This window comes from Carassius auratus, chromosome 29 (genome assembly GCF_003368295.1).
Source record: "Carassius auratus strain Wakin chromosome 29, ASM336829v1, whole genome shotgun sequence".
In the NCBI taxonomy this organism is placed as follows: domain Eukaryota; kingdom Metazoa; phylum Chordata; class Actinopteri; order Cypriniformes; family Cyprinidae; genus Carassius; species Carassius auratus.
In genome coordinates this window covers 22,165,767-22,189,770 of record NC_039271.1, presented here as the reverse complement: position 1 = coordinate 22,189,770, position 24,004 = coordinate 22,165,767, and the positions used below count along the sequence as shown (strand labels likewise).

The window sequence follows — 24,004 nt, the reverse complement described above, 5'->3', positions numbered from 1 at the left end:
CTCATTGTTTTCCTTTTCTTGTCTCCTTTGCATCATCTATTGGATCTTCCAAAGTTACGTCATTGACAGCAAGCAGGCGGTTACAGTGAAGCACACAGGTTCTTGGAACCTGTCTGGGGTTGTATCTTGTAAACTGGGACATCGCCGATGCATACATCATTTTCCCAGTATGCAAGTAACTTTACTGGGCCACCTCTTTCCAAAAGGTTCTGACCAACACCCGGTCTCCTGGTTGAAGAATGGCACCTTTGCTCAGTCATGGTATTTCTTGCCCTTTGCTGAATACTTTTGGTTGTTCTTTTTGGTGCTCTGATACACTTGCCTCATTTTGTCTTCACATTTTTGTGCAAAAGCTTGTTTATTTGAACCCTCTGTCTTGTTTTACAGGTTAAACAGCAAGTCAAGGTGATATGTTGGACAAGAAGAAGAATGGAGAGTAGTCAGTTACTTCATGCCTGGTGCAATTATAAGCACACACAATGTGAGGCAAGTAGTCTTTCCATTCCTTCCATCCAGTGGCAGCTGATTCCACTAAGAGTGATATGGTGTGGTTCCTGAATGGACTATTCCTGACAGCTGTTGTAACCTACCAGCAGAAGAGTATACTCACAACCACCATTGCTTGGCTCAAGTAAGTAATCCACATTAAAAAGCTCAAATGAGGAACTGGATGTGATAGAACCTATGGGTGCTCATTGATGAACATGTGGATTCTTTTTTTTTATGCAAGCACACTTGGTTGTTACATATTCCTCGATCTCCATCCCCACTGAGGGCCAATAGCAGCATTCACAAGCAAGTTTTTTTTTTTTCAACTCCCACATGCCCCGTTTTATTGTGAAACTCTTCAAGTACTGTTGTTTTAAACTGCAGAAAGAAAACTAAGTGCTTGTTCTTTCTTGTTTTTCAAAGATAAGTCTCTTTGTTTCTTTTTTCATCTAATTTTTGTATTTTTCATTTGGTGTTCAGTTCTGTTCTTTCAACTTGATTATCTCACCTATTTGATGTTTCTGTGGGTGACTGGGAGATACTGCCATTGATGCATATGACCCTTTCCTTTGGACTGTTGAGCTCTAAGGCAGAAACCCAAGTAACATCACTGTCAGCCACAGCTTTACTACCCTGCCAAAAAGCAGACACAGTTTCAGGTGATAATGCTTCTGTGTGTTCGCAAATTACTTCTGTCAGTTTCAGGGGGTGTCTTGACAGTGTATTGGAATCAACATTGGCTTTAACAGGTCTGTATAGGATGTCGAAGTGAAAATCTGCAAACTCACCTATCCAGCACTGCCCTACCACATTCAACCTTGCTGTGCTGAGGAAATATGTAAGTGAATTTTTATAGGTGTAAACTGTGAATGTTGGAGCATATTAGAGATAGTCTGTAAACGTGTCACAGATGGCTCATTTGATCACCAGGAATTCCAACCCAACTGTAGGGGGTAGTTCTTTTCCACTGTGGTTAATGTGTGGGACCCATATCCAATGCTGATAAAGCCCAGCCCCTAAACCTTCATTTGAAGCATCAGTATGTACTACAAAGAGTAGGTCAAAATGAGGGTAAGCCAAGACTGATGGGCTTGTCAACATATCAACAAATTTGGAAAACAAAACTCTGATGTTCTGCAGTCCACATGACTGGGGTTCTGGAGCTAAGTTGCCCTTTTTCACACTTTCTTAGTGCACCTCAAAGACTGAAAACCTGGGAATTTTGAGTACTTCCACTTGTTCCAGGTGGCCATTGGAGAAGCTCAAATAATGGCTTGGCCAGTCTAGAGACATTTTGGATATAGGACCTGTAATAGCTCAGGAATCCCAGTTGTTCATTAACCCAAAGGGAATATGCACACACTCATAAAATCCCCATAGAGTGTTAAAGGCAGTGAAAAGTCTAGAGTCCTCATTCATAAATCCCTGATGGTATGTGCTTCCCTGATCCAGAATGGAAAACCAAGAATTTACTCCAAGGCTGTCTTAACAGATCTTGAATTTTGGGAAGGGGATGTTGATCAGGAATGGTCTCAAAAATCAACACATAAGCACAAGCTGCTGTCTTTCTTTTGAACGCATACCTCTGGTGATGAATATGATGACGATGACATCTTGGTCTAACCTCTGTTCAACCGGTTTTGCACATAGTCTTTGAACTCCTTATGAAAGGGTTTTGGGATGGCATTAGAACAACTCTGGACTGGTGTGTTATCTGATTATCTGACAGATTTTCAGCTGAAGATAGAGAATGTACCGGATGTCTCCCTCATCTGGAGTAAACGCATCCGATTCCTCAAACAACATTTTTCTTACAATACTTTGTTCCTGTTTATTGAGGTGTTCAAGACCAACAGGTTGGTGCCATTTTTCTCCGATTCTCCTCTCATGATGTTCTTCTATTTTACAGATATCATCTGCTGGTGTGAGCTGGGATGAACAAAAAAAGTGCACCATTGATCTGCTTATCTGAATGCTGAACGCTGGAGAATGGGCATACTGTTCTTATTTCGCTGATGGGTTCAATATTACCAAACACGAGTCTCTGAGGTAGGTAAATGTTATGGTTTGTGGAATTTTGAAATTCACTGTCTTTGAGGAACCATGAGGTGCATTTACAACTGCAGGAAACAACTCCAACCCTTCTGAGATGAAATGCCCTGACACTGGTTAAAATATGGTTAATACAACAAGACAAGGGAGTACAAAACCGAGGAATTTCATCATATTTCAGGGAATCACACATAGCACAAGGAGTTGACATCAACAATACTGGAAACTCAACTAAAGACAGGGAACACGTTATACACAGAACAGGATAATAGGATGCCTAGACAAACCTGGGATGAATGGAAATTAGACGGAGAACACCTCAACAAAATCAACATAATCAGGACAGGAACATGAAACTAACCAAATGTGGACATAAGAAACATATGGGGAGCAAAATACAACCAAAACTCTGAACGGAGTCTCACACAGCTGCCCCGAAAGGAATGTCCTCACATCATAACATACTGGGGGATGGGGGGCCTGTTGGCAATCTGGAGGTCCTTCATGACAGACATGGGACAGTGGTCTAAGTGCTTTTGAGGAGCTCGAACTGGAATGAGCTTTTGGGCAGGAGTTGACACTGGCGTGAGCTCTGGGGCTGGAGCAGACACTGGAGTGAGCTCTGGAAGGCACTTTAAAGGTGCGGGCACTGGATCGAGTGCCACATGAACATCCAGCAGGCTTACCAAATTAATATCCGGAGGGCTTGCCATATGAATGGCCAGTGAACTTGAGTGGGTTGTGGACGGTGGCGGGCTAGAAGATGGGTTCCGGATTGGAGAGCTCTGTGGGATGAAGGAATGTTATCCGGTCCGAAACAGCATTGTGAGGGTATCCCCCCAAAGGAAGCGGGCAAGGGTGAGCAGCACAAATGCCCTTGCAAATACGATGAGGTCTGGGGTTTTCTGAGCCATCATGATGAAAAAACCTTTTTCCTCCATGTGAAAAAAAAAAAAAACTTAAAAAGAAAAAAAACAGGGAAATGAAAAAAAAGGAGAAGGGGCACCACTTACTTTTTGTATTTGTCTGGTATTCTGTCACAAGCTCCTACAGTGCAGGAAACACGGAGTGATAAGTCCAAAACCAAGGAATCATATCGCGGGGAATTAAACGTAGCACAAGGATTTGACATCAGCAATACCGGATACTAAACTTAAGACAGGGAACATTATTTATATAAAGAACAGGATAATAGGATGACGAGACACGCATGGAAATGCAAATTACATGGAGAACACCTGGGATTAAATCAACATAATCAGGACAGTAACAGGAAACTAACACAATATGGGCATAGGAAATACATGGGTTGCAAAACACAACCAAAACCTGGAACAGCGTTTGACAGTTTAATATATGCAATACTAATACTAGCTTCAATTTAAATGACAGTAAAGTGTTTTATCATAAACGCTTATCAGCAATACACTTTAACCACATTTAAAAGAAAACAGAAATAATTCTGAAATTGCATATAAAGGCTTCAGTGTTTTACAATTTTTCATTATTTTATGAAGAAATTACTTTAAAAAAAATTAGCCTACTTAATTGGGTCAAAAACATACTCTTAAGTTTGACTTGCATGTAATATATATTTACATTTATTAATTTATTTGATTCATTATTATTTTAATACATTTTCATTTCATTTTAAATAACATGCAATTAGGTGTCCAAAAACATTAAGTTTGCATTTGAGTATGTACTTTTAAAGAATATTATTTCATCCAAATGCAAAATGGCAATGTGAAATATCAAGCTTAAAATGAAATTTGCAACCATCTCCACTAAGGGGGATGCTGTCAGATTATTCTGATGGGAAGTGCAATCTGATCTGCAAAAAATAAATAAATAAATACTACTACTAATAATTATTATTTTTAAATTATTTTATTTATATTTCATATTATATTTTAATTACATTTAATTTACTATTAATATTTAGTTTAAAAATTATGCTAACCATAATTAGGAGAAAGTTATTTACAATATCAGTAATTAGATAAAAAATAAAAAGGGTGTGGGTTGGTTTGAGAAAGTTATTTTGGGTTGGTTGAAGTTTAATAATTGCATTTTATTTATTTTTTCATATTAAAAGTAAAATGCGTATTACAAATTGTCATGTTAATACCGCAATATTGCACTAAAGTTGTTCCAGATATCAGCACCATGATGCACATGCTAAGTGCTACAGGTAATTACAGCTGGTGATTGGTATGAAATGGTATAAATGCAATGTCCTCTGATTTTATGTCGGCAGAGTGTTGCTTTTATGAGTCACAGACTGAAAATAAACCAAGAGTGTCAAATGTGACAAAACAAATGAAAAAAAAAATAATCAGGATAATGTACACAGACGTAGAAGTGTTATCTGATGTTGATAATGTTGATATGCCCTGTTGGCATGTTAAAACATTGCCCCAAATGTGGCACATCAACATCCTTATTTGATCCACATAGAAAGAGCGGCCCATGGACATGAGAATAACTTCATTGAACACAGAGTTAATATGGTAATATTCTCTTCTCAGAATATGCCTGGGTGATTTTGACTTAATGAACTGCATGTGTGGTATGCTGTTTTTGATCCTTTAGGCTAATCTTCCAATGTAAGTACATTTACTACATGTGTCATTTTCCCCAAAGAAAGTCACACACAGCTGTAGAATCACTTTCCAGGAAAATATAAATAAATATATAAATAAATAGGTGCTGGTTGTTGCTGGTATGGACCACCATAAGTTGCTATTGTGAAAAAAGGAAGTGTACATATTAATGAAATGTAGGCTATTGACTAATTTATGATAACACTTTAGTTTAGGGACCAGTTCTCTCCATTAACTAGTTGTTTATAAGCATGTATGTTACTAGCATATTGACTATTTATTAGTGTACTTAGAAAGCACATATTAATGCCTTATTCTGCATGACCAAATCCCTTAATCCCCATATCCTAAGCTTAACAACCCACATTGCAAACGGAGTTGGTCCAAATGTGGCCTCAACCTGGCACTACTGGCCTCCTGTCATGTACCCTTTCAGCCAGAGCTGGGCCATGTGTTGGTGGGAGGAGTGTGGCCCAGATCAGTCCAGTGATATGTGATCCAAATCTATGATCTATGATCTGGCAGCATATTATGTGACCCATGATAAACAAGATAAATACAATATTGCATGATAATGTTTAAATGATCACATACATTTTAATGAAGTGTCAAAACAGAATGAAATATTATCATTTCAAAATTAAGCAAATCAGTCAAGTGCATTAAGCTGTACTTAATTCTAATTTTATTTAATTATATATTAGGGGTGTAACAGTATGCAAAAATCATGGTTTGGTACGTACCTCGGTTTTAAAGTCACGGTTCAGTTCATTTTCGGTACAGTAAGGGAAAGAAATGCAAACAGTAAACTGCAGGTTGTTTATTACTATAAACTTTTTTTTTACAATTTGTTTACACTTTTTAAAAATAAAATATATATAAAATAAAAAAAGAACAAGAAATCAAACCAATATCATATAATAAAATATAATGAAAAATATAAATAAATAACTATGATTACAGGTCAGCATTACCTATCCCAGCTTGTAGGCCTGCTCATTTTTAAATATATATATATACTGTATAACTTTTCCAAAGTGTAAAATGCGGCATCAACAGATTTCGCTATTGCGTTGGACCAATCAGAATTAAGGGCAAAGGTCTGTTTAAATGCAGATGGGAGCTGCGTTTGAATTCCAATCGTTTTTTCCTAGCTGTAGTGATGTTCACACTCGCATGATGCCTTTTGAAAACATTAGGCCGGTGACACACTGGCATATTGCACCCGTCAAACATAGTCTATTTTGCCATCAATACTAAAATCAACTTAGAATCCTAGATCATTTAACCATTATCATCTAATATTTATTTGGTTTACCATGGGGGCACACACTGATATATAATAGAGGGTGGGGCCACAGATAAGAAGTTTAATAACAAATTTTACGGCAGCAATATCAAACGCTCATTAGCTCTCGTCATAGATTGCGACATGTCGTGTTTCCGGTGATGCGTGTTTTGAATGAGAAACTGAGTGGATCTGGATTGTATTTTCAGCATTTAACAATTTAAATTATTCCCTGCTCCTCACCATTCTATTATATTCTGCCTGAGAGGACTGCAACTGAAATGCATCGTCATTTGAATTGCTGTGGTACCGCTCTTTGAAACATCAGTAATACATTATTATGATAAAGTTACATGTGTCTATCTGTTACGTTTCTCTTATGAACTGTATACTTTATATATGCACTCTTTATTGGTTGATTTGTTCTTTATAAAAATAAATAGAAAAACCAATGCATTACGTTTTTTTAATTATTATTATTGCACAGTTACAAGGTACTGGGTTACTCCGCCGCGGTATCCCCGAAGCAATCTAAAATAGTCTGATTATAAACACTTATTACAGGTGCACCCTAGTGATTCAGGACAAGCCAAAAACACGGTTTGGAAAATGGATTCATGGTGTACTCGCTTATTATATACATTTTTCTACATTTTGAACACAAACAAAGTTACGGACTGCAGCTCTGATTGGTTATTTTTTACCGGGAGCGATGGAGTTTCTGCAAATGGCAATAGGACCACTGGGAGGAGCCAGAGGACCTTGATTTTTTTTCACAGATTATGTGATTCATATTCTATTGTCAGGACATAATGACAGGTTTAATAAATATGTAAAAAATATTTTTTTTACAAAAGTTCCCTACAGCACCTTTAAGTCTGAGTTTTTGTTCAGTTTAATGTACTTTATTGGCATAGGATCTGGGCCGAAACTGCTTGCTGTCTGGGTTGGGTCTGGGCTAAATAAGGCTCAGGTGTGGCTCAGATTAAGGGGATTCTGGCTGAGAATTGATACCAATAATAAAACCCTTTTTGGCCCAGTTCAGGGCCAAGATTTGACAGTTTTTTGAGATTTGGGCAGGTTATGGCCCATGTGTGGCCCTAGTCTTTAATCCAGTTCTGGGCCACTTCAGGGCCGTCATCCTTTGCGGTGCTTGGGCCAAGGGAAAAGTGATTGCGTGGCCCGGATCTGGGCCAGAAGAAATTTGCTATGTGGGAACTACCTAACTAACTATTACAGTAATAAGCAGCAAATTAGGAGTTTATTGAGGCAAAAGTCATAGTCAGTGTTGGGCAAGCTACTTGGAAAATGTAGTGAGCTAACTACCAGTTACTCTACAGTAAATGAAGCTTCACTACACTAAGCTACCCCCCTGAGAAATGTGGCAAGCTAAGCTACATCAACAGTAGCTTGCTACATCTAAGCTACTTTTAAAATTACATTTTTATGTTGAACAGGTTTTATTACAAGTCAATGCTATCTCAGTGCTCAAAACTGTCAGTCAAACAGATAGGCAGGTGTAATTGTTTAGTTTAATAGTTTTTTCAATCAAAATACATGTAATTAACAATGTGCGAACAAGTAAGCGTATGCACCTGTTGCATGGGCATGCTTAATATACTGTAGGCCTTTGCAGAACAAAATGCAAGACCTCCAAACAGTACAAAAAATGGCCAGGCTGGACCCTGATAATTTTTACAAGCAAAACTAATATTTTCTCTGTTATCTCGGTCAGTGTCATGTACTTGTCGAGGTACGGCCACGGCGACTCACTCCTCGGGATTAACTGTTCTCCGACCTCATCCTATGCCATAATTTCATCAAATAATTTTTTGCGTGACTGGCCAAGGAGTGGTACCATCCGGAGCAGAAGGTGGCGGTAATGCATCATAAAGATGGTTGGTTGCTATCCACCGTAAACAGGAACAAGATGAAGTAGCGCCCTCGCGTCACTACTGATCGAGGATCAGCGATCTTAGCAGTTGTATTTCCCGATTTGAGTTTGAGCTTCAGAAATGCTTGCAAAAATGTAGCTTGTGTGGAAGCTACCGCACTACTTGGTAAAAAAAAGAGCTTCGCTACTGAAAAGCTATTTGATTCAGAAAGCAGCGAAGCTACGACCAAGCTACTGACAAATGTAGTTAAACTAGTAGCTTCGCTGCTTGTAGCGACGCTACTGCCCAACACTGGTCATAGTTAATATTGAGAACTTGCATTTCATAAAAATGAAAGAAAAAAAACTTAGTATAAATGTAAAATAAAATTTTAATTCAAAGTATGTTTTTAATCATTATGTTCTGATGTTTTGACAAAAAAAAAAAAAAAACGAACACATATAAAGTACTAGAGTTTTAACTGTAGTGTGCTATTCGCTATTACATAAGGTAATACATTTTTAATGCACTAAAATACAACATAACTTTCCAACAACTATATAAAAAAATGTGTCATACAAGATACAACAGAAATTATATTAGGGAAGTACATTTGTGTCAATGTTAGCGGACACTTTAAAGGGATAGCTCACTCAAAAAAGTTTATTACATGTTTACTAATTCTCAAGCCGCCCTAGGAGAATATTTCTTTCTTCAAATACAATCTGATATATATAAAAAAAAATGTCCTGGCTCTTCCAAGCTTTATAATGGCTCTGAATGGAAGTTATTTTCCGCTAACTGTCATACAAATGGCGTTCCAGAGGATGATGTAGCACTTTGGCGTAGGTATAGTGTAAGCTCCGGTGAGAAGTGAAGAATGCAGAAGTGCAGAGGAGAGAAGAAAACAAAACACCAATAATAAATTAGAAATACAAAAAAAAAGGATTTGTAAAGACAAATGTTGAAGGATTAAAATATAAGCCAAGAAGAATCTGGTCTTCATTTGCTATAAACAAAACTTAGCTCTAGCGAGCATATTCTCACTGGAGTATATGCTATGCCTACATCCTATGTCATCTGGCTGGAACACCACTCTCTAGCATGGTTAGAGATTTGGACTTGTAACCCGAAGGTCGCAGGTTCGAGTCTCGGTGCTGGCAGGAATTTGTAGTTAGGAGGAGTGAATGAACAGCGCTCTTCCACCCTCAATACCCATAGTTGAAGTGCCCTTGAGCAAGGCACTGAACCCCCAGTTGCTCCCTGGGTGCTGGAAATAGCTGTCCACTGCTCCGGGGGTGTGTTCACTACTCACTGCTGTGTGTGTGCACTTGGATGGGTTAAATGCAGAGCACCAATTCTGAATATAGGTTACCATACTTGGCAAATGTAATGACTTTCACTTTCAAATTCATCACTTTGCTTCAGAAGTCCTTTATTAAACCACAGAGCCATGTGGCTTACATGAAATAACAATAAACAGTTTTATTTTTGTTACCCAACATAAAGAGTGATTCATAAACACTGTAACAAATATATTGCTCATTGTTAGTTAATAGTTAGTTAGTAAAGTGTTACCCATTCAGTTCACATTTAAGTATATTCTTCCAAAGTATATCACTTCAATATTAAGTATGTTAATATGTGCTTATTTTTTTTTTACATGGATGTGCACCTGCAAAAATACTGGTTAAATTACTGGTTAAGACATAAAGACACTAGAATCCAGAACACAACATATCAATAATCAGCAATGCTGGTCTTTTCAACCGATATATATATAATTTAAATAAATATACTATTAATTAGAAACATATGAAACAAAGTTAATGCTTAAAAGAAAATTTTCTAAAACAATGCATTTGAAAATTCTAAACAAACAAAGAAAAAATCCAGTCTGGCATGAGATATGAAGATATGAAACATCAGTTAGAGTGGACAAAATTACACATTAACTTTCCGTTGCACTAGTTAAAAGTACCAGTTAATTATCTACATTAAATGAGTCACACTTGAACTCAAGCTATCCTCTCCTCTCTGTCTAGAGTGTGTACGTAATGTATCTGATGGCCCTGTTCATCAGCCATATTAACTGCACTGAACAACGACTGTAACCTTTAACCTCTTTGTGGAAACCCACGTCATTATGACAGATATATCAACCAACAAATTATCCGTGACCTCAGTCAATCCTACTATTTCCTGTTATATTAACACAAGAAATACACTACCTGTTTGATACGCTTAGATCAGAATAGAAGTGATCTAACACCAGAATGCAAACATGTCTGTACAATGTCAGGATAATTAGACTGTTGGTTTTAAGAGGATGTGAAGTGCTTCAGTGCTGTATTAGCCCAGGCCATATTTTTCCCCAAAATCAAAATGTTAAATAATACATTTTGTACATTAAATAAGCATATATTTAAGATTTTTTAACTTCAGATATTATTTTAATGACAATAGCGCACATTTTCTAATATTATATTTGTATTGACACTACATTCTACAATAGTAAATGAGCACAAAACGTGGTAGTACTATTAATTTATTTTTTTCAATAATTATGTACGTGTCATTTAATTCATCATTACAGATGCCCATCTTGAAAAAAATGAAAGGGTCTGTGTCAAAATTTATATTTGAAACTTACATTATGCCTTACCTGGCCATCTCTCATTCCTATCATTATATGAAACACCACTGACATGTGTTTCTCTGCTTGATTGATTCATGTGTAGCTGGTCTTTCTACATTTACATATTTAATACATTTCTGGCTCTATAACATATTTTTATTAGAACAGCCACATCAGAACCCTGGTGGATGTTCACTTTCAGAGAGAACAAGAAAAATGAACAACATATTCATGTGATTGCGAGTTCAAACATGTGGACAAATTGAAAGTCCCTGATGACGACAGAGATGGCCACAATATAGCTGTAAATTGAAACAAGTGTCAAAAGAGAACACATTCTCACAGTACTTTTTTTTTTTTGTGCCACTGATGTATTTCGTTTATAATAATAATAATAATAATTATTATTATTATTATTATTATTATTATTATTATTATTATTATTATTATTATTATTATTATTATTATTGTACAGTATATACACTGCAATAAGCCATCTGAATCAAATAAAAGTTGGATTAAAAAAAATAAAAAACAAAAAATAAGTTATTACATAAATTTTGCATGTGACCTTTAAACATATTCCACAGCATTAGAACAGAAACCCACAATCCACCGACTTATTTACTGACCAGATATGGACAGGAAAACTTTCTCTTTTTTTTCTTCTTTTTTTTTTTTTTTTTTTTGCAGGAATATGCTCAAAGAGCAGTGTTCTATTTTATTAATATTTAATAATTTAAATTTTAGATAACGTATGCCTTTCTATATGTCTTTATTAAGCTTATTTTTAATACTTTCTAAAAATGTTAAACAATTATTTTTATCAAAACAATATTATGCCACGGTTCTTTCATCTTTTGCTGTAGTGTGTCAGTAGGAAATATCAGTTTACATTTCCAAATATAATTTTTGCCATTAAATGTAATAATCCAGTGAGATTTTTGTTTGCACAAGGAGTCTAATATAGAGCCAAAAGAGTCTCAATAAAGATAAATGCACACACTACATTCTCATATGCACACACATGATTCATAAATACACACACAGGATACACAAATGCGCACAAAATTCACAAATGCACACACAAAATTTAAAAAGCACAGAAGATTCAGAAATGCATACAAAATTCAGAAATGCACACACAATTCAGAAATGCAAACATTTACAAATGCACTCAAGATTCACAAATGCACAGGACAAGATTCAGAAATGTATTTCTGATGCACACACACATATATCTTGATTAACAAACTGCTTGCGGTCTGTGAACTTCACTGCATTTGTGTGTGAATTTTGAGACTCCTCTACCTTGGCTCGACACACAAATGCCTTTTTTTAAACAGGGAATGATCTGCCACCAATCAGATATCTCCCTTGTTTGAGCCAATTACAAGAATGCACCCCACGTGGGGGATTGTTTACTTATAAGCCAATCAGCGAACGACTCACTTTCCTCAGCGAACAACTCACTTTCCTCAATCAGTGAACGACTCACTTTCCTTACCGAACGACTCACTTACCTCACGTAGCCGGCGACCCACTTTGCGCAGCAGGAGACTCACTTTCCGCAGCCGGAAATTCACTTTCCTCTCGCAGCGAACGACTCACTTTCCTCACGCAGCGAGCGACTCACTTTCCTCAGCGAACGATTCACTTTCCTCACCCAGCGAAGTTGAGCGAACGATTCCCTTTCCTCACGCAGCCGGCGACTCACTTTGCACAGCCGGAGAGTCACTTTCCTCTCGCAGCGGACCACTGACTCTCTCTTCATGTAGGGAACGAATATTATAATTAAAGTGACTTCTATATTGCATCCAAAAGAATATTTAGATATATTTAAATATTCAAAAAGGTGTAATTTCTTTTTTTTACTTTCATTAAAATATTTCAATAAAATGAAATAATTGCCTATTGCAAATTTATGAATCCATGGTTAACTTTTTTTCTACAGTCACAGTCTGGGCTATATGTATTGAGACATTTTAAAATTTATATTTTGTAAAAAATAATAAAAAATAATCTAAACATCTGTATTTTCATACAATTTCATAAATAAGTAGGCTATAATATGCCGCACCACAGGCATATGGCGCAGTGTGAACGTGTTCATGTGATTGGCTTATAAGTAAACAATTCTGCACGTGAGGGGCGTTCTTGTGATTGGCTAAAAGAAGGGAGATATCTGATTGGTTGCTGATCATTCCATGCATTTGTGTGTTGAGCCAAGTCAGAGGAGTCTCAAAATTCACACACAAATGCAGTGAAGTTCACAGACCGCAAGCAGTTTGTAAATCAAGATATATGTGTGTGTGCATCAGAAATACATTTCTGAATCTTGTTCTGTGCATTTGTGAATCTTGAGTGCATTTGTAAATGTATGCATTTAGCAGACGCTTCAATGTTGTTTGCATTTCTGAATTGTGTGTGTATTTCTGAATTTTGTGTGCATTTCTGAATTTTGTATGCATTTGTGAATCATCTGTGCTTTTTAAATTTTGTGTGTGCATTTGTAAATTGTGTGCACATTTGTGTATCCTGTGTGTGTATTTATGAATCATGTGTGTGCATGTATGAATCCTGTGTGTGCATATGTGAATGTAGTGTGTGCATTTATCTTTATTGAGACTCTTTTGGCTCCATAGTCTGACAGCAGCCAGTGCTCCACACAGAGATCTAATCTCACCATCATCCAGTCTGTTTGGAATAACGAAGAAAAAGAACAAACTGAGACAGACTTAATCCAGATTAACTGTGTCAATGTCTTCAAGACTTTCAAAAAGCATTTGAATGTACTATTTTCTCTGTTTTTACTGCATTTTGTACTCATTTTATGAATAGTACATGGGGTTGTGTATGTATTGCAAGGTCTAATCAGCGTCAGAGTTCTATAATGAACTAGTATGGAGCAAAAATTAGTATCTTGTTATGGCTATAATCAGTTTATCCAACCACTTGATGTTGTTGTGCATTAACTTATATGTGTGTTAATCATAAATCATACAGCAAGGTGCTGCATCAAATCAGATGGTGTCAGACAGGATTTGTTTTCGAATGGTTATGGGATATTTAACCATATTTGCATGGTACTTTTGCTGTTTTGATCGGTTTCTGATGAGGGTTATACTGTATATGAATTATTTCCAGAAAAACAGAAAATAATTAACATTGTTTGAAAATTAAACCTTTATTGCTGCATTGATTTGAAATTTGGTCAGCAATCAGAAACAAACAAACAAACAAAACTATTTATTTACCAATTATAATGACATTGAGCAGTGAAGCAAATTTTGATCTCTCTTTTATTAGAAAAAAAAAAATCTGAACAACATGTTAATTCTTCTTTGATATTCACATCCTTTTTCTAATACATTTTATTCATCTGCCATCTGCCATCATGATATGTTGTAAAACACTATCAGACATTCAGACATGCTAAGTTTACCCCAAACTGAAAATGCTGCAGACAATTGTTTAGACCGAAAGGCACTGGCTTTCATGCACACCAGGACAAAAATTAAACAAAAAATAACATACAAACAGAATAACTTTTTCATATCATACATATTACATTTATTTGACTGTATTTTCTACTGTGTTGATATTTAAACTAGAGGGGCAGATAAATGGGCGACTGCAGCAAGTCTCTTTTCCCATAAGTGTTGGCACCTACGTTGGTCGGCACGTAGACGGTGCCGATGGTGTTGCTGGATCGGATGAGAAAGTCTGCTAATCTCTGAGTCACGCAGGTGGCTGTGTTACAGTTCCGCTTTTCCATGTGATGACTGTGGGGAAGTTTAAAAGGATATTTTAGTCACATGCCTCAATAAATTAAAACATGCTGAAAGATTTTGTTCTTAATGAAGCAATATTGCAAGAACAATAATAATATAAACACTTTAGAACTGACCAATTAAAATTCAAAGACCCCATAAAAAAGTAAGAAAAGATCACATCACATTAAGAGGTCCTAATAACCTAATAACTTATTATTATTATTATTATTATTATTATTATTATTATTATTATTACTATTATTATTATTATAAATTCTAACTAATAAATGGCCATGGATCACTAGCATGATGTTTATTTAAACAAAGAACTTAGTCTGATACATTCACATGATTATTCACGTGACATGGCACAGCGGATTGTGTTCTTTCACATCAGCAGCCATTGAGCTTGCTGCTCAGCATTCAAATACTTGGCTAGAGCTTGCTGCAGCAGTTGCAGCACACTTCAGAAACCCTCCACCTTCCCAGCTCCACCTGTATAGATCTGCTACCGGGTGATATAATTTATGTTATGTGTGGGAGTTTTTTCATATTGTTTTTTAATATGTTATACATGCAGCAGCAGTATATATGATCACAGCAGCATGTCTGTGGATATATTTGGCAGTAGCAGATCTCGGTACTTGCTCTACCACAGCAACAGCAGCAGCATAGCAGATATATTCTGCCAAGACCAAACACATTAACATTGCCATGTATACTACCATGCTAAACTCTCAGAGAGTTGCCATGACAGAATTGGAATCTGAATTAGTATAATAAAATGTTTAATTTCAGTCTTTAATATATTCCACCTCAAAAACACAATTACAAATGGTTTGAAAGGCTTTGATGGTATTACTATCTAATAAAATGGCAACATCTTAAACTCTGAATCATAATTGACAATAATTTTGCATAAGTACCTGTTGACAGCAGGGAGGCCACTGGGAGGCCGTGGCCTTGTAAAACTCAGAAATGGATTGTCTGATAAATCTGTAACCAGCCATCCATCAGCTTCTTGCAAGTCATCTGGCTTTTCATTGAATGGCAGGGAGTACCTGTTGACAGGAAGAGGCCACAAAGCACCATCTCATCCAGAGCTGCTTAGAAAGTGCCACTTTCCCTGACAATGACAGTCTACTGAAGTGGAGATGTGCTGTAAGAGGACCATTTGTGCCCACTGATCATATCACTTACACTCACTTCTACACACTTGTTACAAGGATACCAAATAATCCGTTACATCATACGAACCTTAGGTGATCAAAAATAGTTATTGGATGTGTTTACATTAACATTAGCATAACCATTATATTATAAATTGGTTATATTGAACTACAAAATAAAATGAAATAACAATATATTTGAATACGTTAAATTACACCAGCAAAAGTCATATTTCACTAGTTCACGCTTACATATAATTAGCTGAGGTATGGTATGCGTATTTGGCGTGCTGTCCGGGGAAGGGCTTCGAGCTCGGGAATGGCCCGAACCTAGAGTATTTAAAGGTTAAATCAGAAAGAAATAGCCACACTTTTTTTTTTTTTTTTTTTTTTTTTTTTTACAGTATTTACAGTTCCTGTCAATACTTAGACACTGTTTTATGACTAGCTTCCACATTTTTAATAATTGGTTAAATTTTTAACAATAATAAATATCACAAATGGAGGTATGGGAATTATTAAATTGCCATGTTTCATATGGGGTATATAGTGCCAAGATTTCACTTAAAACTAAATTTAAATTAAGGATGTACCAGTAGTTAATTTCTGGCTTATACAGGGAGAAAAGGGGGTAATTAATTTTAATGATAACTAATACATAGTTTATATCATTATGTTTTCTTATTAAAAATATAATAACAAAAATGTTCGCATGCTACAAATAAAATTTATACATTACTACTATTAAAATGTAAAATGTAAAATAAATAAACATTCATAAATATTTCACAGGAGAAATCTGCATTAACATGTATAGTTTCAAGTTTTGAATTAGAAAAATTAAGTCTCAGTAATAATAATAAATGATCAAACATTACCAAAACTTGTCTTAATTTTTAGCAAGATGTTTTTACACAAACACACACAGTTCTGCTGTAATTATGCACAGTATATTTATATTTATCATTTTTGAATGCATACGGTACAATGCTATTATCATGAAACAAATAATGCTGATTATATATACAGTAACACACATACACTGTAAAAGAGTGATAACCAGAGATTGTTAGCTATTTCTCGCTATTTTAATAACTGAATATTAGCTTTGTTGGTATAAAATAATGGGTAAAGATTAAATCAGGGAAATTAAATAATGATTCAGACTTGAATAAAACCAGTTAGTTTGATATTACCATTTTTTGGTTACCATTGTTTTCAGTGTACTCAAACGAATCTATGATTAGATAGATAATATATATTTAATATTTGAATTTATGTAACTCTAAATATTCAGTCATTCTTTCTTAATTAAAAAAAAACATTAAAGAGTTCAAGAGACAATATGTTTTGTAAATATGTTTGTACAGTATTATATGTAAAAGACAATATGTTTGTCAGGTAACCTAAATGTGTCAGCCTATTATATCATCTGAATTAACTGATTCTAAATGAAAAATATTATCTAATTTGTCTGAATCAACCTAACTACATTAGGCTATACACAAATTAAAGTTTCTTATTTTAAGGGTTGAATCAGGGGCATCCTAAAAGAATTATCAGAAATCAGATCAAAAATACACCCTAAAAAGGTACATTTTCACTTTTCACACTGTGTTAGAAGACTTGCCTGTTGTAAGGGACAGTGGAGACACACAGTAGCATCACAAATAAGATCAGTATCTGGGAGGGCAGCTTCAGATGATACATGGCAGAATACTTGTATGTATTCTTGTGCAAAAGAAGAAAAATAAAAGAGCGTTAACGCAAAATTCCATGTCAGAGTTAAAAAACAGTATTGTTTTTTTTTTCTTTTTTTTTCTTTCTAACAATTCAGTATAGACAACATTTATGATTACTTTAAAATGTTCAGCATTTAACATCAAAATTATTAAAATATTTCTTTCATTATTATTTATTTTACTTTTAAACTAACAACAAATTCATATAAAGTAATGTCGATCCAAATGATTAACCAAAAATGTTCCAATATTTTATTGAAAAGGTACTCACTTACAGCGGTTTCAAACCAATGGACAGCAGCTCCTGAAGGTGCCGGCGTTGTCTCTGATTTTCATACAAACACTCACACACTCACTCCATCCCCTCTGTTATAGGCTCCTACCCTCAACCACTTGTGACATCATCGCACTCCTCCAAATATAGCCCTCCAATTCCAGCAGAGATTCGAGAGGAGGGTTAGCTTGAAGATTTCAAACTCACAGTGAAGGTCAAAAGCGGCATTGACGCTCATCGTGACGTTTGTCGTGGACATCATTATCAACTGCCTATAATTCACAATGTTGCTGTAAAGCCTTCCTAATGGGGAGAAAAAGTATTTTCTTCATTTATGAGCACAATCTGCTTGTTTTAATTAATATTTTTGGAGAAAGTCAATGCTGTACCTGGAAAAGCTTCTTCAAAATTGTGTAGATGTCAGGGTCAGGCCTTGTTTTTCTTTGTATATTCTTTTTTCACTCAAAATGCTTTAAAAAGTGCCAGTATCTGTTCAGGTTTTTCTCTCTGGTAGCTCAATACGTTTCTGTTCCCAGAGATTCAGGAAGAAATGACTCACTCTTCATTTTAAGTCAGAGAACAAAAAGAAGCTTTAACCAGAACCCACTGACATCCACAGGGACATAAATGGATCAAATTGTAATTGTGTTATAACAGAATGGACAAAGTGGAAAACTTTACACAACACAAATCGACATATATATATATATTGTCACGGGAGGAGCACAAGACAGACACAGTGGGCGTGGCGTCAGGCCTCGGAGAGGCTTTTATTAACAGAAATCATAAAACAAAGGGAATAAAAGTGGCCAAAGGGGGAAAGTGTCCAAAATAACAGGGAATCTGGTGTCCTCGTCGTGCTGCGGGGTTTGTGTAGGTCGGGCAGTGTTCATGGAGGAAGGGTCCAGGTAAGGGGCGGAGTCCGGCGGCCGCATGCGCTCCCCTCCTTGGTCCGGGGCGCGAGGGGCGGCGGCTTCTCCTAGCGGCCGCATCTCTCTCGTCGGCCGCGGCGCTGGTAGGGGATGGACGGCCCGGCATCCTGGCCCGTCGGCCGTGTAAACGGGTGCGGTTCTCCTCCGGATCGCGGGTCCGGCTGCTCACGTCTCTTGTGGCGCGGGAGTCCCTCAACGCACCCTTCCTGGACCCACGAGGACACCAGCGTGCATGCACGGGGAAGAGACCGGTCTCCTGAGGAGAGGCGCGTTGGGCTTTTAAACAGCGGCGGTAATGAGGCTCCACTTCCTTCAGGTGTGCCCCATCACACGCCGCCAGCCCTGACTCGTCCAGCGCCCCTCCTCTCACACACCCACTCCTGTCGGGAGCCTGGTGAAGGGCGGCGATTTAGGACGGGGTGCCGGTGATAATCAGGGAGGAGGCAGCTGACTCGTCACATTCCCCCTCCCAAGCGACATCCCCGTCATCAGGGCGCCGCCCACACGGGAGTGCTACCATCCTCAACCAGGCTCCAAACGGTCGGAGTGGGCGGGGATTCCTCTCCGGGCGGTCCTCCCTCTCGCAGCGCACCAGAACAGGGACAGAGAAACCGGGTTTTAGTGACAGCCTCAACCAACCACAGGGTAAAATGATAATGGAAAAGTCACTTACCCCTTGTGTGGCTGGGAGGCTGTCCCCAGTTTTCCTCCGTCCCAGTCCGGGTTCTCACGAACGTTTGCAAGCGAGAGGGAGTGACGTCACCAGAAGTTTCCCAACTGCGCTGTCTAGGCTCCGCCTTGCCCGCATTCTCCACCAGTGTCACGGGAGGAGCACAAGACAGACACAGTGGGCGTGGCGTCAGGCCTCGGAGAGGCTTTTATTAACAGAAATCATAAAACAAAGGGAATAAAAGTGGCCAAAGGGGGAAAGTGTCCAAAATAACAGGGAATCTGGTGTCCTCGTCGTGCTGCGGGGTTTGTGTAGGTCGGGCAGTGTTCATGGAGGAAGGGTCCAGGTAAGGGGCGGAGTCCGGCGGCCGCATGCGCTCCCCTCCTTGGTCCGGGGCGCGAGGGGCGGCGGCTTCTCCTAGCGGCCGCATCTCTCTCGTCGGCCGCGGCGCTGGTAGGGGATGGACGGCCCGGCATCCTGGCCCGTCGGCCGTGTAAACGGGTGCGGTTCTCCTCCGGATCGCGGGTCCGGCTGCTCACGTCTCTTGTGGCGCGGGAGTCCCTCAACGCACCCTTCCTGGACCCACGAGGACACCAGCGTGCATGCACGGGGAAGAGACCGGTCTCCTGAGGAGAGGCGCGTTGGGCTTTTAAACAGCGGCGGTAATGAGGCTCCACTTCCTTCAGGTGTGCCCCATCACACGCCGCCAGCCCTGACTCGTCCAGCGCCCCTCCTCTCACACACCCACTCCAGTCGGGAGCCTGGTGAAGGGCGGCGATTTAGGACGGGGTGCCGGTGATAATCAGGGAGGAGGCAGCTGACTCGTCACAATATATATATATATATATATATATATATATATATATATATATATATATAGTTTTTCAAGTACAAGCCTTCATGCAGTTTTACAGAAAAAAAGAAAGATTGGTTTAGAATGAGATGAAATGTTAATTATTGATGAAAATATATCACTTTTTTTTCTATTTTAAAGACATTTCCAATGACCAGATCTATTTTTTGTAGTCACTTGAAGTCGTAAAAAAAAAAAAAATTTTAGTCCAACTACAAGGCTTTGTAAACGTACACACTAAAAGTTACAGTTTCTAAATCTTTTATTGTGCTTTTTTCATAAAAAATTTCAAAGTTTGTTTGTACAACCAGTAGTTACTTACATTGATCCAACCATTAAAGAGGAGCACGGTTTTACTAGTGATTACTATTACCATTCTAAAATGACAAACATAACTCACACTGTTATCTAAAAGCATAATGTTCAGGCATTTATTTCATTTATTTCTTTTCAGTGGTAGGACTGACAACTATTTGAATAATGTTTAACACTACTTTAAAAACATGTCCCCATTTTTCAAAATGCTTATAAACCATACAGAATGATTTTTTTTTTTTTTTTTTTTTTTTTTTTTTTGGAGAAAGTAAAAATGCACAAAGTTTCCTGTAAGGGTTAAGGTTAGGTGTAGGGTTGGTGTAGGGCCATAGAATATACAGTTTGTACAGTATAAAAACCATTACGTCTATCGGATGTCCCCACTTTTCACAAAAACAAACGTGTGTGTGTGTGTGTGTATGTGTGCTTCATGATATTTGTGACAAATGTTGAAATCAGTTTCATGCTTAAATTAACAAATATTGGTGTTAAGATCCCTAGAATTGTTATCATCATAAGCACCACCATCAACTAAATATATATTTTTTTCTACAACCTATTGCATTCTACTGAAAAAAGTAACGAGTTAATAATTAAATGGACGTGAGATTGTTGAGTTTGTCATCATTACAAAAATGCATGGGTTATCATATTGATTTAAAGGTCAAGAATTAAACACCAACAGTTTTTCACTATATTCTGTCCTGTGGCACAGGTGGAATTTCAGCCAATGTATCAAGAGATGTATGTCACTCCATTCTCTCCACAGACAGGATCCCACTGAAAGTTGGGAGATTCACAGCCAGCACAGCAAGAGGATAGCCTGAACATCTATGGAGATGATAATATAATATAATATAATATAATATAATATAATATAATATAATATAATATAATATAATATAATATAATATAATAATCTATTTAGTATTGTAACTTCTGTAAAATAATCCATCAAAGCAAGGTATGGTGCAACCAATGTGGTGACAGGAAAACAATGCCACTCTTGCAAGTTCCAGCAGATCCAGTCAGAGTTATTATCTTTAACCTAAAACATAAAAAAGTTACTTAAAAAAAAACAACAACATTAACTGTAATAATAATAAAAAATATGAATATTAATATAATTATAATTAATATTAATTAATAGTAATTATATTTATGTAATTAATTATATTAATAGTAATATAATCAGCTAGTTTTTGTAGCAGCATATTTTATTTTAATTTGGTTTAATTTAAAGTTGGTTACTGATTCCCTAAGTACGATATCTGATGCTGTGTCATCAGCTGACACTATGGGGAACACAATGTGATGGTATCTCAAGTGTGTGTACAACCAAGCCAACTCCACTGGTTGCTGATAAACTCTGAGAACCTTAACCTCATGAGGCAACTGACAGGGTTGCTTAAGAAAGAAACAACTTGACTGTAAGGATCACCGTAAAGGTAAAAAAAAAAATAAAACTTCCATGGTTCAACTGGGGGACCCGATTAACCCTTCTCAAAAAATAAAATAAAAAATAAAAAAATTACTAGAAGTTACTCAGGCCTCAGCCATCTAGCCACACACATGAAACAAGAGACTAGAAAAATGTCTCTCTAAAGAAACACCATAAACAGGCACACACCCCCACTGCAAAGGACATGAAGCACATTACATCAGGGGTGTCAGATTCAGTTCCTGAAGGGCCACTGTCCTGTATAGTTTAGATCAAATGCTAATTAAACACAGCTGAACCAGCTCATCAAGGTGTTCAGGATTACTAGAAGGTTCCAGATGGGTCTTTTGGAGTTGGTTGGAGGTACACTCTGCTAGATAGTGGCCCTCCAGGAGTGGAATTTGACACATATGCCTCAAAGAGCCAATCCTGCCTAAAGCCAAACTTGAAAGAACTCCAATACTGGACCAACCAGGCAGTGAATGACATTGTTTGCACCATGATGCAATGAGACAACACTCCAAAGCATACAATTTTCTTGTGAAGAGAGGATGAAAACAGAGGAAGAACTACCTGTCTCGAACAGGAAGTCTGCTCCCACATTTGCTCCTGGGATGCAAAACTATTCTCAGTGATTGCAGATTATTCTTTGATTACAGCACACCACAACTGGGACACACTAAGTCAAGAACAATGTGTGTCTCAAAACAAGGATATGAAAGAAACTGTGCCAATGAGGGTGAAAGCCTTTGCTTTTAAGGCCGGGCATACACTGTGCGATTTTCATCCGATTTTGAGCCGAATTCTGACTCGTGCGACTCTTTTTTGGGTCGGGCCGAATTTCAGCATTTTCGTGCGTCGTTTGTCGTGCAGTGTTCGTGCAGTGTACAAGGGGAAACGAGAGGCGATAAGCCTCTCCTGACCGGCAATCGGCCGACCGGCCCCTCGCACCATGTCAATCACTGTGTGAACAAGGCGGGGCTTGCAGAAGGTCAAGAGACTCAATACTCAAGAAGAGGTTTCAAGTGATAAAACATGGACAAGACAGTTGGTCCGTGTACTTTTTGATAATTTCGGTTAATGGCTTCAATATTTCTGTCACGATCATTAGATGGAGTGCCCATGAACTTCAGTAGGGGGCACTCCAATCAGGACCATTCCACATCAACCACCAGATGTCACTCGGGCTCTAGCACCTCTCATCTGTTGCACCAAACCCGAACTACATTCCCCATGAGTCACTGCATCACAATCACCCTGCCACACCTGCACATCATTCATCAGCCAGTTTCCTTGCCACACCTGCACCTCATTTACACACAATTAAAAGCAGCACACTCACTCCCACTCTCTGTGAAGTCTTGTTTAGCCAGTCTGACATTTCCGAGCGTTTTCCTTGTGTTTTCCTTCTGTACCTGACCTTTGGATTGTTTATACATATTGATTGTTTATATATATATATATATAATATAAATAATTTAACAGGCTCTCTTGCAAGTCGCAGCAGCACAAATTATGTGCCCAGCTACATCTGATTCAAATATGATGCTATTTAACAGTGAGCGTTGGTTTCAGACATTACAGTGCTTCACTCGCACTGACTCTTATTCTGTCTGAAAGAATGAAAAGACCAAGCTGAAAGTGGAGCGATTGGACCAATCAGATGAAAGTTCCCACAAGTGCAAATTAAATATTGAAGCCAAAAAAAAACACAACCCAGCCTCCACATTTTTTTTATTAAACTATATTCTGTTTATCAATCCTGTTTCTCTTAGATACCTCATTAAAGCACTATAAATCCTTGTCTCTTTCTGTGCGTTTTGAAATATACTATTTACTATAAAACTTACATGGACCAACTGTCTTGTCCAGGTTCTCTCACTTG

At 37.6% G+C, this 24,004-nt stretch overlaps 1 protein-coding gene across 2 annotated transcripts; it reads right to left on the bottom strand.

The window, feature by feature from the left end:
- Positions 1-14,232: 14,232 nt before the first annotated feature.
- Positions 14,233-18,060, bottom strand: LOC113048428 (calcitonin gene-related peptide 2-like). 2 transcript variants are annotated; one of them, XM_026210231.1, is made up of 4 exons: positions 17,910-18,060; positions 17,523-17,623; positions 15,650-15,784; positions 14,233-14,732 (listed from the first exon to the last, which is right to left on the bottom strand). In XM_026210231.1, exons 2-4 carry the CDS (start codon positions 17,600-17,602, stop codon positions 14,558-14,560), a joined length of 390 nt encoding a protein of 129 aa, XP_026066016.1. In that variant the 5' UTR covers positions 17,603-17,623; positions 17,910-18,060; the 3' UTR covers positions 14,233-14,557. The 2 variants fall into 2 exon arrangements, with proteins under 2 accessions (XP_026066016.1, XP_026066017.1); XM_026210232.1 differs by having other exon boundaries at positions 17,906-17,995.
- Between the last annotated feature and the right edge of the window lie 5,944 nt (positions 18,061-24,004).

Coding starts and splice junctions, on each gene's coding strand:
- LOC113048428 (XM_026210231.1), bottom strand. CDS start 17,602: ATGTATCATCTGAAGCTGCCCTCCCAGATACTGATCTTATTTGTGATG. Junction 15,785..17,522: donor TCCACTGTCCCTTACAACAG/GCAAGTCTTCTA, acceptor TCCTGTCAACAG/GTACTCCCTGCCATTCAATG. Junction 14,733..15,649: donor GGCCTCCCTGCTGTCAACAG/GTACTTATGCAA, acceptor ACTTCCCCACAG/TCATCACATGGAAAAGCGGA.